Here is a 22,150-nt window from a genome sequence, read left to right on the forward strand (position 1 = left end):
AAGCCGTTAATGACGAAATTCGTTTCAATACAAACCATTTGAACCCGAGGAAAACCCGTTTACAATACAAACTGTTATAACGCGTAACCCGCTTAATCTGAATACTTTACAACCCATAACCTGTTTAATTCGAATCGTTTGTAACCCCATAATACATTTAATCCCGCTATTGATCGTAAATTCTTAACACTTTTAAAAGTTAGGTATTACCTTTGTCCCCCTAATTAAGGTCTCAAATATTAGAATTTATAAACGTATTAAAAATTGTGATTTTATAATTGGAATCGAATTCACCTGACCCGAAGTACAACCCTCTATCCATTTTATTCCGCTACTGATTTATCCACATTGTATGAACCTATCGATAAAAACCTGAACCAAGATAAACTTGAACCCGATGTAACCCAGCCATACATGTTCAACCCGACCCATTTCAGAACCGATATTTAGTTCAAATACTATCTCATTTTTTATTATGTTACACGTACCATTTTAAGTACTTGCCCAATCTCAAGTTTACTCTCTTGAAATCAAGTCTGGTCAAATCCATAAGTTTCATTAGATTTAATCAGTTCCGAGTCTAGTAAGTTTAGATAAGTTAAAATAAATTCAAAAAATTGATTGCAAATAAGGTGAAGAGAACGCACCCCCCTCCATTTTTCTTTGTTCTACTCACTTATTATATATGTGGTCAAAATAATAAATAAATAATTGGTTATACTTTGAGGAGTATTTATGAAGGAAATAAATTATGTTTGCTAAAAACCAAAAACCAAAGAAAACCCACATACCACATACCACATCATCATGAAGAATAGAATTTTATCTCTGTGAATGTCCATCACTCGTCGAATCACTACTTATATATTCCCGTGCGTCTAACAGGATGAAGACAGACAAATGTTCATTCAACTCGCTTCATCAATTTTATTATTTTAATTGAGATATAAAATATTTTATGGAGATATTGAAGATAATGATATCATGGAATTGAGAATACTCCAAGTCGTAAGATTTCAGATATTAGTAAATTTATTTGGTGATAGTTTTCATCTCTTATTGATGTGTTGTTTTCAGTACGTTCATAAATAGCGTGACAACTACATACTTCTTAAATTGTTAATAATAAAAATTAAAGTACCCAATAGAAAAGTATGACTAACACCTAATTATTTTAGTTATCAAATCGGTTTATATATTTTTTCATAAAAAATTTAACGTAGCACATACAATTAAAATTTGTAAGTCGTGCATCGCACAGGTCTTATTTTCATATATGCAAAGATATTCATAATTTCATTGTATAAATGCATGAGAATATATCATGAGATTGTATAAAGGATTAAATGAGTATTAGACCTGTCAAAAATGGACCCGACCCGAAAACCGACCCGAACCCGACCCGAAAAAAGCGGGTCTTGAACAAGATTTTCTGACACGTAACCCGTTTTTATCCGAACCCGAACAACCCGAAAATTCCGGGTCAAGAACGAGTCGGGTCGGGTCTGACCCGTCGGGTTTAGTGTTAAAATAAAAAAATAAAAAAATATTTTTATTTTGACGAAAAGGAAAAAAAATCTAAACCTAGCTAAATCTAAAAGTATCAGCCGCCTTCCTCTAACAGACTAACTGCACTCATCTCTCAAACACTGATCCTCTCAAGATCTCTCTCTCTCTCGCATCGTCGTTGCTTGGATCTTCTTAGTTTTTGGTCACTTTGGCGCAGGAATTAGAGTTTAGGCAGAAGATTGTGAAAAGGAAGATGATAAATGTGAATATGCAGGAGTATTTGAGGTTGAGAAATGAGAAATTATCTCAATTAAATCATGTTGTTCTTGGAATGATAACCCACCAGCGTTTCTTGCCGAAGGTGAAGGAAATTGTGATATGGAGTATATAGTGAGGATGATGATGATGTATAAATAATAGGAGAGAGAATGTAAGTTTGAGGGGTTTTGCCGATTATTTTTTTTGGAACTTTTTTTTTGTCCTTTTTTTTTTTTACGATAATCATCTGTAGTCTGTCATTATTTTTTTGCAACTTTTATTTAATTTGTCTATATCATAAAATTGAAGATTGTGGGGAAATGAATTTGTTTTATGGAATTAGTATGAATTTCTACTGAAAATGAATTCGCTTGAATCGATACTATTACTGGGAATTGGAAATAGAGGTGCCAAAAATGTTACTCCACTATTTTTTAGTTTTTGGGTTGGGTTTATAAACAAGGTAATACTATATGGTAAGGTCGTAAAGGGGTATTGGTAAATCTTGTTTTGGGATTTGGCCAGATTTAATCATATAGAGATTGTATAATATTGGATTGGGTGAGACAGTAAGTCTTTAACATACGAAATTATTAATGAAGGCACCATTTTGACGAGGATTATAGCCTTTTTTTTGTTAGGTGGTTGTTTTTTTTTGTTTTTTTTATTTTTTTATCACTGATGTACATATATGTTGGTTATGACTTGTTTTTTTTTTTTGACGGAGTTATGACTTGTTGATATACCATATACATACACAAAAAACATATAAAAAAATATTAGAAAAAGGCGGTATAAAAGCTCTCAACCCGTTGGGTCAACCCGAACACTCTGGGTCTTGAACAAGCATTTGCCAACCCGAACCCGAAAGTGACCGACCCGATAGAACCCGAACCCGAAAGTGACCGACCCCAACCCGACCCGACCCGACCCGTTTGACAAATCTAATGTGTATGTATTTATATTATTAATGTTGTCAATAATATTATTTATATTGCGTATAAAAATAGTACACAAAATTGCATTCCAAATAAATTGTCCATGATGGGTTATTTAATTAAAATATTCTAAGATAAGATTACTTCAGATAATAATCCGTATGATTAAGATATTATGCATGAGATTGACTACGTAAAACATTTATGTATTTCATGGAATTTTTCTTATTGATAAGCCAATGTTATCAAGAAATTCAGTCAGCCTAATCTGACAATAATATATTTATTAATTGATTTATGTATAAGGAGTAAATTTTTGTTGTATATATATAATAAGATAAACAAATAAAAGATATTTTTCAAAATGTAACGGAGTATATATTACCTACTTATTATATATCATATAGGACCCGTGAAATTCCACTATAATGATATTTAAAAAAAAATATGATTCATTATAACATAAAGTATAAAACTAGGTTATAGTAGATTGCTAAATATATTCTAACGTATCTAATTATGTAAATAATATTAACAATTTAGCTTTTTAAAAAATAATTAATTTTTTTACACAGGGACACTTGTCAGCTCTAGACTGAGCGCCCTGTGTTTTAGTAGAGTAGATAGATAGATATAGATAGATATAGATAGATAGATAATGTATAGATATATAGAAGATGCATATAACTAAATATTATAGTAAAATATTTTACAGCATATTAAATATTATGACTGACTATTTTGATCTAAAGTAGTACAATTTAGATTCATCAACAAACTAACAATCTTAAGTGATGGGATATATAGATAAAAAAAAAGTATTTATTTATTAAAAAAATAGTTTCTTGCCATATGATGTACAAAATACTTCTGTACATATAAAATACTTCGTAAGTAGTTTGTTGCCATAATATATCACGAGTATAATGATTCAAATTAGGAATTACTATTATTTTCATTGTATTACGGAGTATATCTTATTGATAAGTCATTGATGTATTTTATGGAATTTTTCTTATTAATAAGTCATTGTTATCAAGAAATTCAGTCAGCCTAATCTGACAATAATATATTTATTAATTGATTTATGTGTAAGGAGTAAATTTTTGTTGTATATATATAATAAGACAAACAAATAAAAGATATTTTCCAAAATGTAACGGAGTATATATTACCTACTTATTATATATATATATATATATATATATATATATATATATATATATATATATATATATATATATATATATATATATATATATATATATATCATATAGGATCCGTGAAATTCCACTATAATGATATTTTTTTAAAAAATATGGTTCATTATAACATAAAGTATAAAACTCGTTTATAGTAGATTAATTGCTAAATATATTTTAACGTATCTAATTATGTAAATAATATTAACAATTTAGTTTTTTAAAAAATAATTAATTTTTTTACACAGGGACACTTGTCAGCTCTAGACTGAGAGCGCCCTGTGTTTTAGTAGAGTAGATAGATAGATATAGATAGATATAGTTAGATAGATAATGTATAGATATATAGAAGATACATATAACTAAATATTATAGTAAAATATTTTACAGCATATTAAATATTATGACCGACTATTTTGATCTAAAGTAGTACAATTTAGATTCATCAACAAACTAACAATCTTAAGTGATGGGATATATAGATACAAAAAAAAGTATTTATTTATTAAAAAAATAGTTTCTTGCCATATGATGTACAAAATACTTTTGTACATATAAAATACTTCGTAAATAGTTTGTTGCCATAATATATCATGAGTATAATGATTCAAATTAGGAATTACTATTATTTTCATTGTATTACGGAGTATATCTTTGGTGTATATTTGTGAGAATTGCTTTCCTATTTAGCCTACATAGAATTTTAGAAGAAAATAAAAATAAAAGTTATTATACAGGGACATTTGTCAGCTTCAGAATGAGTGCCCTGTGTTTTAAGAGAGTATATATAATATAGATAGATAGATAGATAGATAGATACGCTGCAAACCCTACTAAACGTATTTTCCTATTATTATTCTAGTAAACGTAATACGAAGCAAAGGTAATGTGCGCAAAATATATTCCTAGTATCCTAACTATATTCTATAGTAGATTGCCATCTAAAATCTTTTCCTAGTACACGGATTCTAATATATGGAATAGGAAAAGATTTTAGATGACAATCTTTTCCTAGTACACGATTTTATTGCAATTATATTTTATAGTAGATTTCCATCTAAAATCTTACGTATCTAATAATAATCTAAATATTCTATAGTAGTTTATATTCTTACGTATCTAATAATGTAAATAATAGTAAGAATTTAGTTTTTAAAAAAATAATTAAAAATTATTAACACAGGGACACTTGTCAGCTCCAAACTGAGTGCCCTGTGTTTTAGTAGAGTATATAGACTATAACTAGCATCTTATCACGCTTTGATCGGGCCTCATAATGCTTTGACCGCTCATTTTATTATTCCAGCACGGTCTCTTTCATTTAAGTTAGAATCTCATGACTCGCTCAATAAAAATTGAGATAATTGTTATATTGGGAAATTGGGATTCGAAGAACATACCCTTCAATTAAGGAGTACTTCCTTCCATAAAATAAAACAAAAAATTAAAAAAAAAAGGAAAAAAAGGGTACTTCCGTTTTTTTTCCCCTCCCATTTGCATTTTGGTAAGTTCTTACAAGATTGCTCAAATATTAAAAATTATTATGTAGACTATAACTTTACTTTCACGTAGTAATACACTAATTAGCTCCCGTGCAATGCACGGATTTATTAAATTTTTGAAGGTTGCTGACAACAAAAGCCTGAAAATATTTTTTATATATAGTTTCCATATTTTTGTTTTAGTTTTAAAAAACATACTACGTAAAATTAAAAAACGATATCGAATGGGGCCTATAGAATTTTGATTTTCAATGCAAATGAAAATTGTATTTAGATTCAATAAAATAATAAAAAAAATATCACAATAAACATTTATAATCTTTATTATTTCCAAGAAGAATTTATTGTACAACTCAACTTAAAAAAACAAAAAGAAAAAAAAAGTGAAATTTTGGAGGGGTAATTCAACTGTGCTTTAGTATAATATATAGATGGATTTGATTTCACCACTTTAGTCTCTTCTCAATCTGCTAAACCGAAGTATTAACAAAACACCTTTAATATAGCGGATTGAGAGAGTATTAGTTCAATTATTTTTCAAATGTCCCAAATTGAGGCAATTATTTATTTTGAGATTTAATTTGAGCTAGGGAATTGGGTTACCAAGATTGCTACGTGCTTTAATTTTTAACTAATCCATTTATTTTTATTTATGTACTCCCTCCTTTTCGAAATACTAGAGACACTTTGATTTTTGACACTATTCACAAATTTCAATTTGACTATCATTTGTGATTTATGGATAAAGAAAAAATATAGTCGTGTGATTGTTTGATTCGTCTCAAATATGTAATTTCATAATATCAACTTTTTATAATTTTTACGAAAACAAAAATAGATATATTAATAACCAAACATTTATATTGTCAAGCGTGAAACGGTTAAATATCTCATTATTTCGAAATGAATGGAATATATAGTAGTATTTTTTAAGGGATTCATATCTTTTAATTTGTTCTTGTCCCTTTCACATGGAAAAAATCATGAAACTATCTTGTGATTTTTGTCATTTTATAAGTAGAGGGCATCTTTTTGAAAAATATACGCATTTTAGACTGTCACGTCGATGTGGCCCGCAATCTCCCTCAAGGCCTCAACCCCCTTCGGAAATTTTCCAAAGATAATTGTTGGTTTTTATTACCCAATAAGGTAATTTTGAAGTACACTCAATGTCTCAAAGAAGTTTGTCAAACATACTCGTATTAGTTTAATTAGATTGTGATGTTGAGTTTTTTTTATTTTTTTTTATTTTTAATAATTAAGGTGTTTATAGCCGGTAGCAATGACTAATCCTTTCACCTCGCGTGCTCCAATTTAGGGTAAAGAGCTGATTAATAATCTGTTTTCATTTCCAAAGGTTGGGATTCTAACCCCAATTCATTGATTAAGAGACAAAGACAACAACTATTATACCAAGATCAACTTGGTTTGAGTTTATTCCTTGACTAAAAGATTAGAAAAGTTGAAGAATGAAACTTTCAAAAGAATTAAAAACGGATGAGGTAGTTTGGAAATTGTCAAAAGATTATGAAAGAGGTGGTTTGGAAAAAAGTACAGTACAAAGGAAAATTGTCATGTATTTTGACATACGAAGTACTTTCTCCGCTTTAGTTACATGACGCACTTTATTTTGACACAAGAAATAAAGAAAGGTGAAAGAGAGTCAAATGACAAATATGCCCCTTAACTACCCAACCCCACACCTTACATGAGCTCGGCGAGACGACAACTTGTTATGTGTTGGGAAACACATAACATGTGTGGTCCACAAGACAACTATAGCAAAAAGACAAATATAAATGAAAAAGACAAAAACAATAGTAGATAGAGAGAAAGTCAAAGCGACATTAGGAAAACAATTAAGTACCATTGTTTCATTTGGTATATCATTGTTTAGTTTTTTTATACCATTGTTCGTTTATTTACACCATTGTTTCATTTTTTGTACTGTAGACGCCTACATTTGACTCCTTGCCCCATTTCGGAAGGTTGAATGATGAAACAATAATCAACTTGTCAACAATGCACTTTGATTAGCAGAACCTGTTAAATATAGTAACTTCCATAAATAGAAATTAAAGCTTACTAAAACAGACTGGAGACGTATTTTGTAACACCCCTAAATTTCTCTCTTTTTGAAAACCAATATTTAAATAAAACCATCATTGAGAGAAACTCAGGAGTATTAACGCCACGTGATAACGTTAAAGGCTAACTCAACTCAAAACAATGCAGCAAAAACTCAACATAATCTTTTATTATAATAAACCATAATGTATTAAGTAATTAAAACTAAAATCCACTAAGGAAAATTCCTAGCTAGGTGATTCTCTCCAAACATCCCGCATATGAAGATGCCACATTAACTATCAAGTTCCTGCAAGTCTACTTATATATTGTAAGATGAGTAGGGCAAAGCCAAAACAAAAAGGAATACGGATTAGCAAAAACGCTAAGTACACTTATGTGCAAGATATGCATGCAAGAACATTTAATCATACTTGACTATACTTTCATAATTCATTTATTTCATAAACATTTGAATTGTAGAAAAGTCGTTTTTCCAAAAGTAGAAACTTACACAAATAGTAACTTCCCATAAACAGAAATGATAGAAACATTCAAATCCATGACTTTTCAAAAATAGAAACATTCGAAAAAATAGAAATGATAGAAACATTCCGATCCATGACTTTTCAAAAATAGAAACTTTTCAAAATTAGATTCCAATTAGAATATGGAAATTAAAACCTCTTCTTATCTCTCATTCCTTCCTAAATGCGCACATTTCCAAGCTAGTATTTCATTTCACAAATCTATACATTGGGGTACTAACCAATATAAATGTCAACACGTGATGCGTATGAACATAAGTTTCATAGATCTAGAAAGATCCATTATACCATAGATAATAAGTCATGAAAGACTTGAAGATTTCCAAATCATCACTTTCCATAAATTTAACTTGTCATAAAACCAACATTTCATACAATAAATATACCATAAAAGGCTTTTCCATTAAATAAATTTTCCTTGATTTATTTTACTTGTACATCAAGTATCTATTAAAACACTCTTTTTATTATTCAAACATGTTTTTAAAGATTAAACAACATGGTTAGAATAAATATTTGACAATCAAATAAATCATTTCACAAATATAATTATTGAATTTAATTATCATACTAAAAAATAATATTGAAATAGTACATAGACTTAAATCCCAATCAAGGATCAAGCCACGTAAACGTACATTGACAATCAATAACTTGTCACAGAATTCAAATAACTTTAGGAGATTCAATCACGAACTTCTAATCAATTAATTAAAAAAAACTCTGAAATTATAAATATAATTAAATATATTTACTTAAAAATATGGGGTATTACATTGACTCCATAGGTTGAGCTATGAACTCTGGTGGCATCAGCGTCGCCAAATTGCATTCCTATGTCTCCATCTGCTCTACTCCGTAGTCCAACAAATCAAGAGTTGTCTACCAGCAAATCTAGATCTTCTCCGGATTCATAATTTGGGTCTCCTTCAGCCTAGTTAGCCCCATTTTTCACAGGATCTGCTTCTGGAACCCTCATATCAACAATCATCTCGTTCAACATGCTTTCTTATTTGTTGACACGATATGAACCCTTTACTGGCTCTTCTTTTGGAGGCAGAACCTCACCTTCTTCCAAGGTGCGGACTTTCAGTACTCCTGCTTCCAATGCATTGTCGTCTACCATGATTTGGGAGACCTGCACTTTTGAAGTGGGAGTCACCATCAGTCGCGCCCCTTCTTTGGCTACTTTCTGTCTCAAAAGGGCCTTTTTGCCCTACCTATGGAGTGTCAAGTAGAGTCACTTATTTGCTAGAGTTGAGCATGAGGCGAGGATAAGGTGTGTTACGTTCCTGCCTATGTTTTGACCTCTGCCTCCCATTCCTCTTGTTACAGTACGTTGAATTCTATTAGGTTGGATCTCTTCTTCTTTTCACATGGGGAGTCATGTGGTATGATGGTACCCACTTTGGATCATTGGGGATGATCTGCATTCCGACCATCTCATAGTGTAACCTATCAGCACATTAGCTCATATATTGGACTAAAATCTTAATAACTAGATTCAACTAATATTACAACTATTAAATGTGATATTCTATTACATTCAATAATTCTGTGTAGCTTCCAGGAAAACAAAATCTAATTTAATCTATACTATTTAACTTTACTACGTATTACACTAGAAAAATTATACTATTTTCTAGAAACTTATAATATAAAAGAAGCGACAATAATTTTATGTGTAAGTGAAAAAAGTTCAAAAAAAAGTTAAAATAAATCCTAGCTAGATGGGTAGCGGAAAAGATAAGGAAAGAAGTACTAAATATGATAAAACTAGAGGATTATGTTTGAGGTTCCAAACTCACCTTATACATATTTACCCATCTATAGATTAAAATGTGGTTGGTAAAATGAATTGACCGAATACAGTGGGTGAACTTCTTTTGGGGTAGTGCCGCAGTGGGGCAGAGATAATTTTAAATTTTGTAACTTCACAAGAGACTTTATAATGGTATATAAGTATCTTATAAGGATTTATATTATAGTATTTTATATTATAATGAATTATTATAAATATGTTCACAACAAAATATTATTGTTAATATGTAAAGGATTGTAACATCACTTTTATATAAAGTTTGATCCAAAATTAACATTTTGATACGTAAACCGTAGATCACGCCTTGGTGATGGGGTTAGTTTGGATTTTAGATTCAGCTGAAAATGAAAATAAACATAGATAGTTGACTAATATGGAATAATAAATAGAGAATTGATAATGGTAGACAAGTATAAGTAATTAAGGATAACATGTACCTAACTTGGTGATGGGGCGTGTTTGAATTTATTGGCTTTGAAACTCTCTCCCCATCCTATATGTATACTCACTTTTAAATATATTTTTTTTTTATCAATATTATAGCTAATAATAAAATCAATTTTAATAATAAATTTATTAAAATATATATAAAAGTTAACTGGAAAGATAAGGTGGATTATTAATGAAATATAAGGATGTGAGATTGTCAGTGATAAGGGTTTGTGAGAGACACCCTGCATCCACCCCAAGTGGGAGAGGATGTAGAAAAGTTTGGTGGGTGATGGAGATAAAAAACGTATTTACCGTGGGTGACGGGACGGTGATGGATTTTAGATTGGACTTGTTGGCGTCGCGGATCTTTCATCTAAGGGATTATGTATATATCAACAATTTTTACTGTTAACCTACATATTATAATAATTTGTTTATTTTCTCAATTAATTACTTCAATCAGACAACCGAAAGGACAAATACTCTATCATAGAGTTCTACGATTCTAACTCTCTTACAAAAAAAATCACCGGTTGTAGGGTGGGTTTGAGTTGGGTGATGAAGCGAGGATGTATTTTATTTTGTACTTCGCGAGGCAAGGATTTAGATAGGGATGAGTATCATACCCATCGTGTGTGGCGTGGATAGAGATAAAATTTAGGTGTGTACGGACGTGGAGGGACCATCCCGCACCTGCCTTGCCTTGAAGTCATCGATGTATAGTTGAATAAAGTAGATGGTCGAGTACTCCGTAAGTGTTAGTGTGGGTAATGAGCTAATTAGACGGTGAATAAGACCATCGAAGTAAAGATTGGATGAACATAACTTTATGTATGACATAGGTGATGAACGAAGATGAAATTAATTTTATTTACGTCTTTTTATTGTTTTTTTTATTAAGACAGAGAATGGAGAAATAACATATCTATCCATCATTAATTTTAATTAGAAAAATATTTGTAAGCTTTATTCTTATGATAATTGTCTATAGTTATAGTTTAGATTTCTAGCAAAACTAATATTAAGATTATAAACGTGCATCGCACGAGTACTATACTAGTTACAGACTTACAGTACATTATAGTAAAACAGAAATCAGGAATGGCACGTGTCACTTCTTGGTGGAAAATTTTCCGTCAAAAACTCCTTTCCTAAAAAAACATACGGAGTATCTACTACTTTTTAAAATATATTTTTTCTCCTTTTGTATAAATTGTTTTTGTTTGGAAAAAAATATACAGGATTATAGAATATTTAAGTATTTGACGATTTTGGTAATATTTTAGTCAAATCGTCATATCAATAGTAGAAATATTCTTACTAAATATTTTGGTCAAATTAACATATCAAATCATCATATTTCTTCTGTTCCGTAAATATCGCACCATTCTGTTTTTTACACTATTCACCCTTGCGACTTTGGCCATTTTTTGTGATTCATATGTAAGAAAATTATAGTCATGTGGGGTAATGTTAGATTGGGGTAATGTTAGATTTGTACCGATATATATTTTCTAAATACAAAGTACGAAGTATCATTTTTTTTTTATAATTGTTACTTATACACAATTTGAGATATTAAGAGTCAAAGTAATGTGTTAGAGGAGTAAAAGTCAACCATGATGCGATATTTAAGGAACAGATGAAGTATTAAACATGTAAATATGTAATACAAGTAGGGAGAAAATTGCATGTTAGATGATAAAATGAGTACGTTTGAGATTTATTAATTACACATTAGATTTAAGGGATAAATATTTTAGTTAAATATTTTATAAAAAAAATAACAAATAATAATTTTCGAATATCCGTGCATACGCGACGCTTAATCAAGTAGGACTCCCAAGTCACAAAATAGGCGAATGCGCAATCATCACAGAACTACCAAAGTCTTGCTAGGCCGTGCTAATCTTGTGTCGAGTGTCGAGTGAGTCACTGGGCTAGCCCGACCCAGTGCCAAGCCTTTCATACGAAGTATTATTCCTCCTATTTCAATAAGCTCATCGCCTAATGGCGTTTTGAGTTTCTCACAAATTAAGACTCTGGAGTGGAGGGGGGCTACGAGCTTTCCCAAAAGAGTGCAGATCAAAAATGGCGTTTCTCTTCCGTAAATTTCAAGAGGTTCTCTCTCTCCACATTTGCACTTTTTCTTGTTTTAAGATTTATGGAATCTAAAAATCACTGAAATTCCTTTCAATTTCAGTACGAAAAATAGCAATAATTTCAAGTCATGATGCTATAATGTGTATCGATTTTACCCTAAGTTTATTGTGATGAAGTTCTCGCATTTATATTTTGTTAATTGTGAATGATGCATTGATAATTGCTGATTTTGATTCCAGGGTGTGAAAACTCTTGCTAAAAGTCCCACATTTGCTAAAGATCCTAGGCGTCTCCAATTTGAAGCGGACATTAACCGTCTCTTTCTCTATACCAGGTTGGTTTGGTTGTTTTTACTAGCTCCATTTGGATTTAGTTGTCATTAGTAGTTCAAATTTATGCTAGTGACCTGTCTATTAAGTTCGGAATGTGTTTGATGGATATTGTTGAAATTTGGCGAATTATGTTGTGATTGTGAATTGGTTGACAGGTTCTATAGATTGCAATTCTATGTTACTTATTTTCAACTTAAAACTTTGAAGATTTTTCGGAAGAAGTGTGTTATTTGGGTGTGGGATCACTGGGATGGCCTGCAAAATTTTAGAAATATCAAAGTTCAAAGTTGGGTGTTTGACCTTTAGTAAGATAGGCTTCCTTAAGTGAGTCGGGAGCAGGGGTGTTGATGAAGCAGGATTTAGCCATGAATCATGATCAATTTTCAGATGTAAATGAATCAAATGCAAAACTCATGGGAAGGGCCATGGCTCTTGCTATATTCCTTCCTTTCTAATCTACCCAGAGTCCAACTTCTGTAAATGCCTATTAAATTGTTAGAATACTCTGGGAGTTTGGCTTATGGTCTTAAAGATGAACTAGAAGAAGTGGAACAAAATGTAATCACAATTTAGTGTTGATTGATCTCTTCACTCCTTCATTCATCATTATCATTACCCCATTGCCTCAAAGAGGCTCCCGCAAGAAGCGGGATAAGGGGCTCGGATGTACGCAACCTTACCCCTGCAATCAGAGAGGTTGTTTCCAATATCTCTTCACTCCTTTGATTAATAGAATTATGGAGAGAAACAGTTTTGTCTTGTGAGTGTCAGATAACTTGTGCTCCAACATGACTGGATAGCCATTTCATTTTAGTTATTAACTGAATGACTGTTGTATAAGTTAAGCCGTGTTTCGGGTGCGAATGAGCCACAAGGGCAATATAAATTATAAATGGGGGAGGGGGGATCCGTGTGATAGCCTGATGGGCGAGGTTGTTTTGCTAGTCATATACTCATATTATGTCTTGGCATTTCGCAAATGACTAACTGAGTTTGACCACTTGCTGGGAAGAATTTAAGAGAATTAGATGGCATAGTGTATTATTTATAAAAACCCATGGTGGAGTCAAAACATGTAGAGTATCCTCAAAAAAAGGAACCTGTCCTCTCCCCAACCATTTCGGTTTAAGAAGATGTGAAAGTGCGTTTCTCTCTATAAGAATAAGAACGGTTCATTCCGAGGTGTGAAGTTATTGGTTTACTTAGAGCCCCTCTGTTCTATGGAAAGGCTTTGATAGCTTGTGCGATGCATAGATCCTTATGCCATTGAATGCACAATATAACCTTAGTTAGTTTGAAGTACATGACATAACCACCTACTTCTTAATGACTGTTTCTGGGGATGGGGTTGGAAAGGTAAAGGGGTTCATGATGTACATATACAGAGTACATGATTTGCTACCCTTCTCTCCTTAGTTTGATCTTTTTGTTCTCAAGAGGTAATTTCTCTATTTTTCAAGGATTCAAGGAAATGGTATAAAATGATTTGGTCATGAAAGTTTTCTTCTTTCAGCTATTACCGTATAGGGAAAGATGCTGATGAGGCAGATGTGGAGGAAATAATTGATATGGCTAACAAAGCTCCCTTGGCTGACCAACAACAGCAAGTTCAAGAGAATATTCATTCTCAAATGAAAACTTTCTGCACGCTTATGGATGAAATTCTACTTCCTGACAAGAAAATTGACAAACAATTTGAATCAGCGCCAATAAATAAGGATCCGCCGCAAAGTGGGCTTAAGTTTGCAATTGGCCATAGTGGCAGCTCTCCGAGGAACCATTCTGGTAAGTGGTAACTATGCTTCAGGTCTCTGAAGTTAAATTGTTCTTTCTGGAACAATTTTATTGTATTGATTTTGTTTCTCAAGGCATATTGAGGTTTTATACCTGAAAAGAAATGAATAGCATACATTTTATCTTCTGTTTAAGCTACATCTATTGAGCCAATATTTGTATACACGGCTCAATATAACGGCTGAGATGGATATAATTATCGAGATGTCCTGAAGTAATACAATTGTTGAAAGCCTAACCTTTATGGGAATGGAAATGTCTACACTAGGCATGGAGATATTTGATATCTGATTTAGTTCTATCTAGTTTCTTATATCTACTTTGATTTTAATTTTGTCTTTTGTTTCATTATCTTTTAGTTTTCTATCCAGCTGGGCAACAGATATCTTTCTTTTATATTCAGCATCCAACTTTTAGAAAACACTCCCTCATTGTTAAATTTTAATGACACTTTCATTTGTTCCAAGGTGACTGTAATACTGCCTATGATGGTCTGTCACCTTAGCTGTCCTAACTAGTTAACAGTTGCAACTTCACTAATTTTCTTACATTATCTGGACTGTCATATTAAATTAATTGGACTTCTTCAGATGGATGAAATGCTTATGATGTTGTTCGTCGATCATACTGGACTCTTTATGTTAGGGTATGATTTGAATAGTGTAAGTCAATTAAGGGGGTTTAATTTGGATAAAGAGTTGTGAGTCAGTGAAGGTGGTGGTTGTTACTTGTTAGGGTCAGGGGCTCACAAATTGTGCAATCAACAGTATAAATAATGCAATATAATAGACAGGAAATAATGAAGAACAATAAAGAACACATGAAATGGAGCCAAAGGTTCATTTGTTCTTTTGGTTGTGGGATGTAATGGACTAAATCAAAATGGCTCTTAAAACCTTTTCGCTTCCTTTCCATGAAGTAAAAGATGGTCGTCCCGTTATTGCTTTTGGGTCAATTGGAAACAACCTCTCTGCAATTGCAGGGGTAAGGTTGCGTACGTCCGACCCCCCCTTACCCCGCTTCTGGCGGGAGCCTCTTTGAGGCAATGGGGTAATGATAATGATGAATAAAGAACACATGAACATTAACGTAGAAAACCTCCTCTTTGTCATGACAAATAAAAACCATCAATTTACCCGAGGACTTTAATCATTGTATTAGATTATGGGCAAATTTGCTAAAAACAACCTTTTATAACTCAAAATTTGCGAGAAACAACCTTTTAAAATAATTTTTGCGAAGAAAGACCTTAAACTAAATTTTTTTTGCGAGAAACAACCAAAACCTATTTTCAGGCGTTGACTAACAAAAACCGGCCATTTACTCTTCAATTTTGCTAAACACACCCATTTTCCCTCCAATTTCCTTAACCAAAATAACCAAAAAAAAAAAATTACTGACATTTTTCTTCTCTGTTCTTCTTTTTCCCCCCCAAAATTATTTGCTCTCTTCTTTACAGAATCGAAGAAATTGTTGCTCCAAAGGTTGAATTGAAACCCATGAAAACATACCAAAAGGCATGACCCTGCGGGTTAAAATCCCTACTAGAAAATTTCTTGCAGAACTCATGATTCACAAACCAATTAACAAACGCTTCAGTGTCACTAAGTACCACTTCTCCAACCATTTAGCACATACATCACCTGTGTGGATATAATACTTGTACATCCGATGGATGCCAAGAAGACAAAGTAACATATAGTGTAACTTAAAGCCAATATCAAGACCAACTAGATGATGAAAAAGGCCAAATGCAGCACCATAGAAAAAGATGAAAGTCGGCATTGTACTCTTATACTGCCAATCTGGAGAGTAGAGTATGTTGAATTGAGAAACAACCCTTGGAGTAGCAATTTCTTCGATTCAGTATGAGTAAGAAGAGAGCATATCGTTTTTGGGAAAGAAGAACAGAGAGAAGCGAAATGTCAGTGACTTTTTTTTTGGTTATTTTGGTTAAGGATAGACGTTTAAGAGGGAAGATTAGAGGGGAAATGGGTGTGTTTAGCAAAATTGAAGAGTCAATGGCTGGTTTTTGTTAGTCTAACGCCTGAAAATAGGTTTAGGTTGTTTCTCACAAAAAAAAATTAGTTTAAGGTCTTTCTTCGCAAAAAAAAATTTAAAAGGTTGTTTCTCGCAAATTTTGGGTTATAAAAGGTTGTTTTTAGCAAATTTGCCTAGATTATGATAGCTCTCTAAATCTCTCACTTAAGCCCATATTGTGTTTACCTCTCAAACATCCGACTTCTCTCACTCTTAGGGTTCTCTAACTTCACTAATATGAGAATTACAGAGAATTATATTCTTGAACGGGTCAATAAGCTATTTATATTACAATCAATTTCTTGGCCCAAGTCAACTAACCATGTTTTTCTCCGGAGAAACATTACTACATGGCCGTGTACCCTATACTACACGACTGTGTATCTGGCACAAATCTTCTTAGTCTTCTCAGTGAAGCTACCTGGCCGTGTTCCATGACCTACACGGCCGTGTACTATCGAAGAATGCCCAATTGCGACTCCGACGCATTGCACGAACGTTCTTTTGAACTCTCATGGTCTCACCCTTCTCCAAATACTCTTCCTAGTTGAACCATCTCCACAAATTCAGCAGTTGTTAGTAGTTGGTGGAGGATGGGGGAAGAAGGTTGGATCACCTTCAAATGACAATATGTTACCCATCATTTCCCCTTTATAATAGACTACTCCCAACTGGGGGTATTAGTTCCCTCGCCATTTTCTTCCTTTTCCACCCTTGAAAAGTTTCCTCCTTCTAACCACGGCCTTCAGGTTGAGGCTTAGAATCAAATAGTTTACTGTTGTAGTCATTGAGGTGATTTTCAGTTTCCCATTCTTTTCTATCCCATCTCTATTATGTAGCCAATATTATACTGTTTGTTCTTATCCATCGACTTTTTTTTTGTATAAATCACCTTTGTCGTGTCTTGGAAAATCCAAGATTAAGGATTGGAATTGAGGTGATTGTCAGTTTCCCCTTCTTTGCATATGTTTCTTTTTGTCTCTTAAGATGTACGTAGTACCATGTAGTTTACTATCTTACTAGTTATTTAAATTCGCATTTTCTAGATCTTATTTAAGTGTGGTTCTCTGCCAAGACCACCACACCCACAATGTGTTTTTCTTCCCCCTATATGTGCTGCTTTGCTGATCTAAATAATTTATTTATTTTTAAACTTTGAGTTGCTTTATCCCCTTTGGCTAGACCGAAAGTTGGAGGAACTTGGGCATAACAAATTCTTTATTTCTGTCGTGGGTCTGAAATTGAGAAGAGGGAATTTCAGAAACTTTTCCTTGTGCCATGTTCCTAAATGCAATTGAAATTATATTTAATAAAGTACATCAACTATAAAACATTATTGCGAGTTTCTGTTATAGGAAGAGGCAACCTCTTCTGTAATTGCTGATTATCAACAGAGTTCAGCTAGAACTCTGACAGTAGAGAGAGAGAAAAAGAGAAAGAGAGGTAATATGAGATGAGAGAGAGAAAAAGAGAAAGAGAGGTAATATGAGATGAGAGAGAGAAGGTGTTTATTATTTCTTGAATGCCTATTACAATCCCTGAAATGGATTATTTATACAGCTCTAAATCTTACAGCAATGAAGTAGAAGACTAGAAGTACAGCTAAGCATAACAGAATTTACAAAAGGTAAGTAATTCTGTTGGAAAATCTGTAACAAACTCTCAAAAGATTTTCCCTCCAAACATAACTACAAAGTCAACTGTAGACAACCCTTATCAATTATCACAAATGACCCCTAACAGTTTCTGTGCATGCCTAAAAGTGCTGGGAGTAGAACCTTAAAGATGTTAGAGATTTGGAATACAGCTGTTGTAGCTAAACATTTCTGGCTGTTTCCATGAAACAAGACAAAATGTAAGTGAGGTGGCTGCATGCCTATAAATGGCATTTCATGGACCCTTAAGAAGATTATGATAAGTAGAGTTGCTCTGGACTGGTGTCTTATTCTGGGGCACAGAATTTTGGGAAGCATGATAAAGTTAGTACCAATACACTCTATAGCTTGAGAGGCAAGTAAAGTAAAGTTGATTGCAAGAGAATAACATTGAATAATATGGTCAGTCCAAGGAGAAATTTTATAGCTTGACGTGTTATATTAAATAGGTTAGCAACAAAAGACAGGTTGAAATTCCAACATTTTTCTAGGGTGAGACTGTCTAGGTATTCGTTCTTTAATCAGTGACTAAGTAATGTTTACAGTTGTTGGAATGTTCCGAGGAATTATAATTATCATAGCGAGTTGCAAAGGCCTGTGAATGCTTGTAGAAGGAAACAGTCAATTTCAGAAGTTTGAGGCATGTCTTTTGGGGAAGCAGATTATAACATTTGGCTTCAGAGAAGCCGGATGGTCTTTAGTTGGATATTGTTTACTACTAGCACTTAGTTTAGAACTACAGTCTTTAAAGTAGCTTGTAGAAGCTCAGAAGATATGAGGATGATGCTGTTATTGTAAGCTTATTTCCATGCACATGAAGTGTCTCCTCCCCAACCCTTCCTTGAAGATTGGGAGAAGTGAGGTTGTTTTGGTGTATTGGTGTTTGTATAAACTCTGGTACGTAATATAAGTGAAATTTTATTTGCCAAAAACAGAAACTACTCTCCCCGTTTCCAAATATTCGCAACACTTGTGTTTGCGCGTAGTTTGAGGAATGTTTGGTGTAGTACATAGAAATGAATAAACTAATATGCAAGTGGGCCAGTGGGGTCAATTGAGATATTTTAATTGTTTGCATGGAGAGATAAATAATAAAGAATTGGTAAGTAGGAGAGAGAAACAATAAAGAATTAGTGGTCCCGTACCAAAAGATGAAGTGTATCAAGTATTCAGAAACGGCCGAAAAACGCAAGTATTGTAAATACTCAGAAAAGGAGGGAGTATTAATTGGGAAAAAAAAGGCAAGTAAATTGGCCAAAGTAATAAAGATATCCCAACGACTAAATAATGGAATAAAAATATACTCCGTATCTAATTATGCCTTTAACACGATTCTTAAGGACTTTTGTGGCATGTATATTGGATAGAGTTCAATTCCTATGACATTGTCTCCTTGTTTGGCGGAATATCTTGTTCAAGGGAATTAGACCTTGCAATTTTTGCTCCATTTTGAGGTTCATTACATTGTCCTCTACTCCTCTTGTAAGTTCTTAACATGGGAAACCATAGGTATATCCGTATATTGGTAGTTAAGAATTGTGTCCTCCCTTTTTCTCTCTTTCATATTCTTGTTTGCTCGCTGTTGCTTTCCGAGCATTTATGATCTGTTGTTTCCAACTCCAATTTTTAGAACGAACTGTCCGAGTTTGCAGTTTCTTGAATGTGAGTTTCAAGATAAATTAATTATTGGGTCATTTTCAGTGCAGTTGTACCTGAGACGAAACCGTTAAAGCTTGCTGATGTAAGTCAAGCTGTTAAGGAGCATCTAGGTTACTCACTTGCGGTCCGACCTTCTGAAGTTCCACATAAGGATGCTGGTCGTGGTCTATTTTTGGAAGGTGAAGCTGATGTTGGTTCCGTAATAGCAATTTATCCTGGTGTAATCTACTCCCCAGCATACTACCGATTTATTCCTGGATACCCAAGAGTCGATGCACACAATTCTTATTTGATCACAAGGTATGATAGTACTGTGATAAATGCCCAGCCTTGGGCTGATGGTAGTGATGCCCGTGAATTTTGGGACGGAATGAACTCTCCTCAACCCACAAAATTTCCGGAACAGATAGTTCAGACTGGTTCTGATCGGGTATGGAAAATGCTGAGCAAGCCTTTGCAAAGCCCTAGAAGTGGAATCCGTGGTGAGATTCTGGAACGGCGGAATGCACTGGCCTTTGCTCATTTTGCCAACCATCCACCAAAGGACGTGATTCCAAATGTCATGGTTTGCCCATATGATTTTCCGTTGGATGAGAAGGATATGAGAACATATATTCCAAATATTTCATTCAGAAATGAAGAGGGAGTAAAGATGAAGAGGTTTGGTAGTTTCTGGTTCAAGTCTGGGAGTTCTGTTGATGGTACTTCTCCCACCTTGAATTCACTTGTTCTCGTGGCCACTCGAGCAATTAGCAACGAAGAGATCCTCCTCAATTATAGGTTGAGCAACTCAAAACGCCGGCCATCGTGGTACACCCCAGTTGATGAAGAAGAGGACCGGAGGAGATGGGGTTGATTGTATACAATAACTCCCATACCATACAACAGAAACGGAGATAGAGGTTCAGTTGTGCTTGCTCTAACAGCTGATGAGTTTAATGCTTTCTGATGACCATTATCAGAAGCAATAATAGTTATGAATTGGTATTTTCATCACGAAGTGTTTGAACTTCTAATTTCACAGAGGTCTATAGGATTTAGGAGTTGATTGTAGCTGCTGATTTAGCTGTGAAACATTTTTGGTAAATCCTACGACGTTGTTTAACACTTGAACTTGAACTGTCCTGCAGGCTGCAGGATCATACTCGCCAAATGTCAAGTGAAGTAATGGTGAATTATTCATGTTCTGAGCAGAAGTTTGTTAAATTTTTGATTTCCTGTGTGATTAAATGTTCTTATTGATGTTGCTTTTGGGGAATATAGCCCTGCCAAGGTGAAATGAAGAACCCTTTATGTGATGAATACAAAAACTCGAGTGATATTATCTACGGAGTACTTTGTATCAGGTATGAATGTTAAAGACTGCTTGCTAGCAGGAGTTTTCAGGTAAAGAATGTGCATATCACATTTAGAAAAACTTCCAAAAAGAAGACATTCAATGTACTCCTTCCGTATTAATTTAAGAGATACACTTGGTCGGGCACGCGTATTAAGAAAAAGAATTGAATGAAATAAAGTAATAAAACAAGTGGGGTTGGGTAGATATTTTAATAAGAAAAACAAGTGGGGACTATGTCATTTTAGGGAGTGTGGGGGGGGGGTGGGGGTGAGGTGTAGATATATTATTTAATTAGATAGTGGGGTTGGTAAGTTACTAAAAATGGCAAGTGTATATCTTAAATAAATACGGCCGGAAAAGGCAAGTGTATCCCTTAAATAAATACAGAGGGAGTAACAAATGACAAACACATCTAAGGTGTACCCTCTCACATTTCTGTCTTACGTGTGCATATCATGTGCGAAAAAAATGTAAAAATGTCCACTAGTTAGCATAAAAAAAAATAACCTAAATTTTTTTGACAAATGAAACCCAAAAAATCATAATTTTTATGTAAGAAGCATATCCTAGGCAATTGCTTTGATAACCAAAACACAACATGCATTCAATTTTAATTACACGCTTAATTGTCAAATAATAAAAGGAATAATTAAATACTCATACTATAGAAAAAAGGTAGAAACAAACTACTCCGTAGTCCGTATGTTAAAGGTTGGAGAACACAAAATATTTTATGGGGGTTTGGTGAGGTAATAGAGGATCATTCTTATGACCTAGCTGGGCTTGGCCCCCATACGGAGAATTTCGTGTATTTTTAGTTTCGCCTCTAACCCTAAAATTTGAGTGTAATTGTTACAATTTTGCAAACTACTCCCTTATTTCTTGAATGTAGTCTCTTTTTTTTGTATTGAGTTTTTTTTTTTGTTAGTCCCTTTTTAAAAAATTATTTA

General features: G+C 33.2%; 1 protein-coding gene across 2 annotated transcripts; it reads left to right on the top strand.

Annotated features, from left to right (window-relative positions):
- Positions 1-12,241: 12,241 nt before the first annotated feature.
- Positions 12,242-21,255, top strand: LOC110785648 (uncharacterized). 2 transcript variants are annotated; one of them, XR_008928462.1, is made up of 5 exons: positions 12,242-12,399; positions 12,621-12,715; positions 14,227-14,498; positions 19,909-20,845; positions 20,992-21,255. XR_008928462.1 is itself a non-coding variant. In XM_021990136.2 (4 exons), the coding sequence occupies exons 1-4, from the start codon at positions 12,370-12,372 to the stop codon at positions 20,715-20,717; spliced, it is 1,206 nt and encodes a 401-aa protein (XP_021845828.2). In that variant the 5' UTR covers positions 12,242-12,369; the 3' UTR covers positions 20,718-21,255. The 2 variants fall into 2 exon arrangements, 1 of the variants encoding a protein (XP_021845828.2); XM_021990136.2 differs by having other exon boundaries at positions 19,909-21,255.
- Positions 21,256-22,150: the final 895 nt, after the last annotated feature.

Source organism: Spinacia oleracea, chromosome 2 (assembly GCF_020520425.1).
Source record: "Spinacia oleracea cultivar Varoflay chromosome 2, BTI_SOV_V1, whole genome shotgun sequence".
NCBI classification, from domain to species: domain Eukaryota; kingdom Viridiplantae; phylum Streptophyta; class Magnoliopsida; order Caryophyllales; family Amaranthaceae; genus Spinacia; species Spinacia oleracea.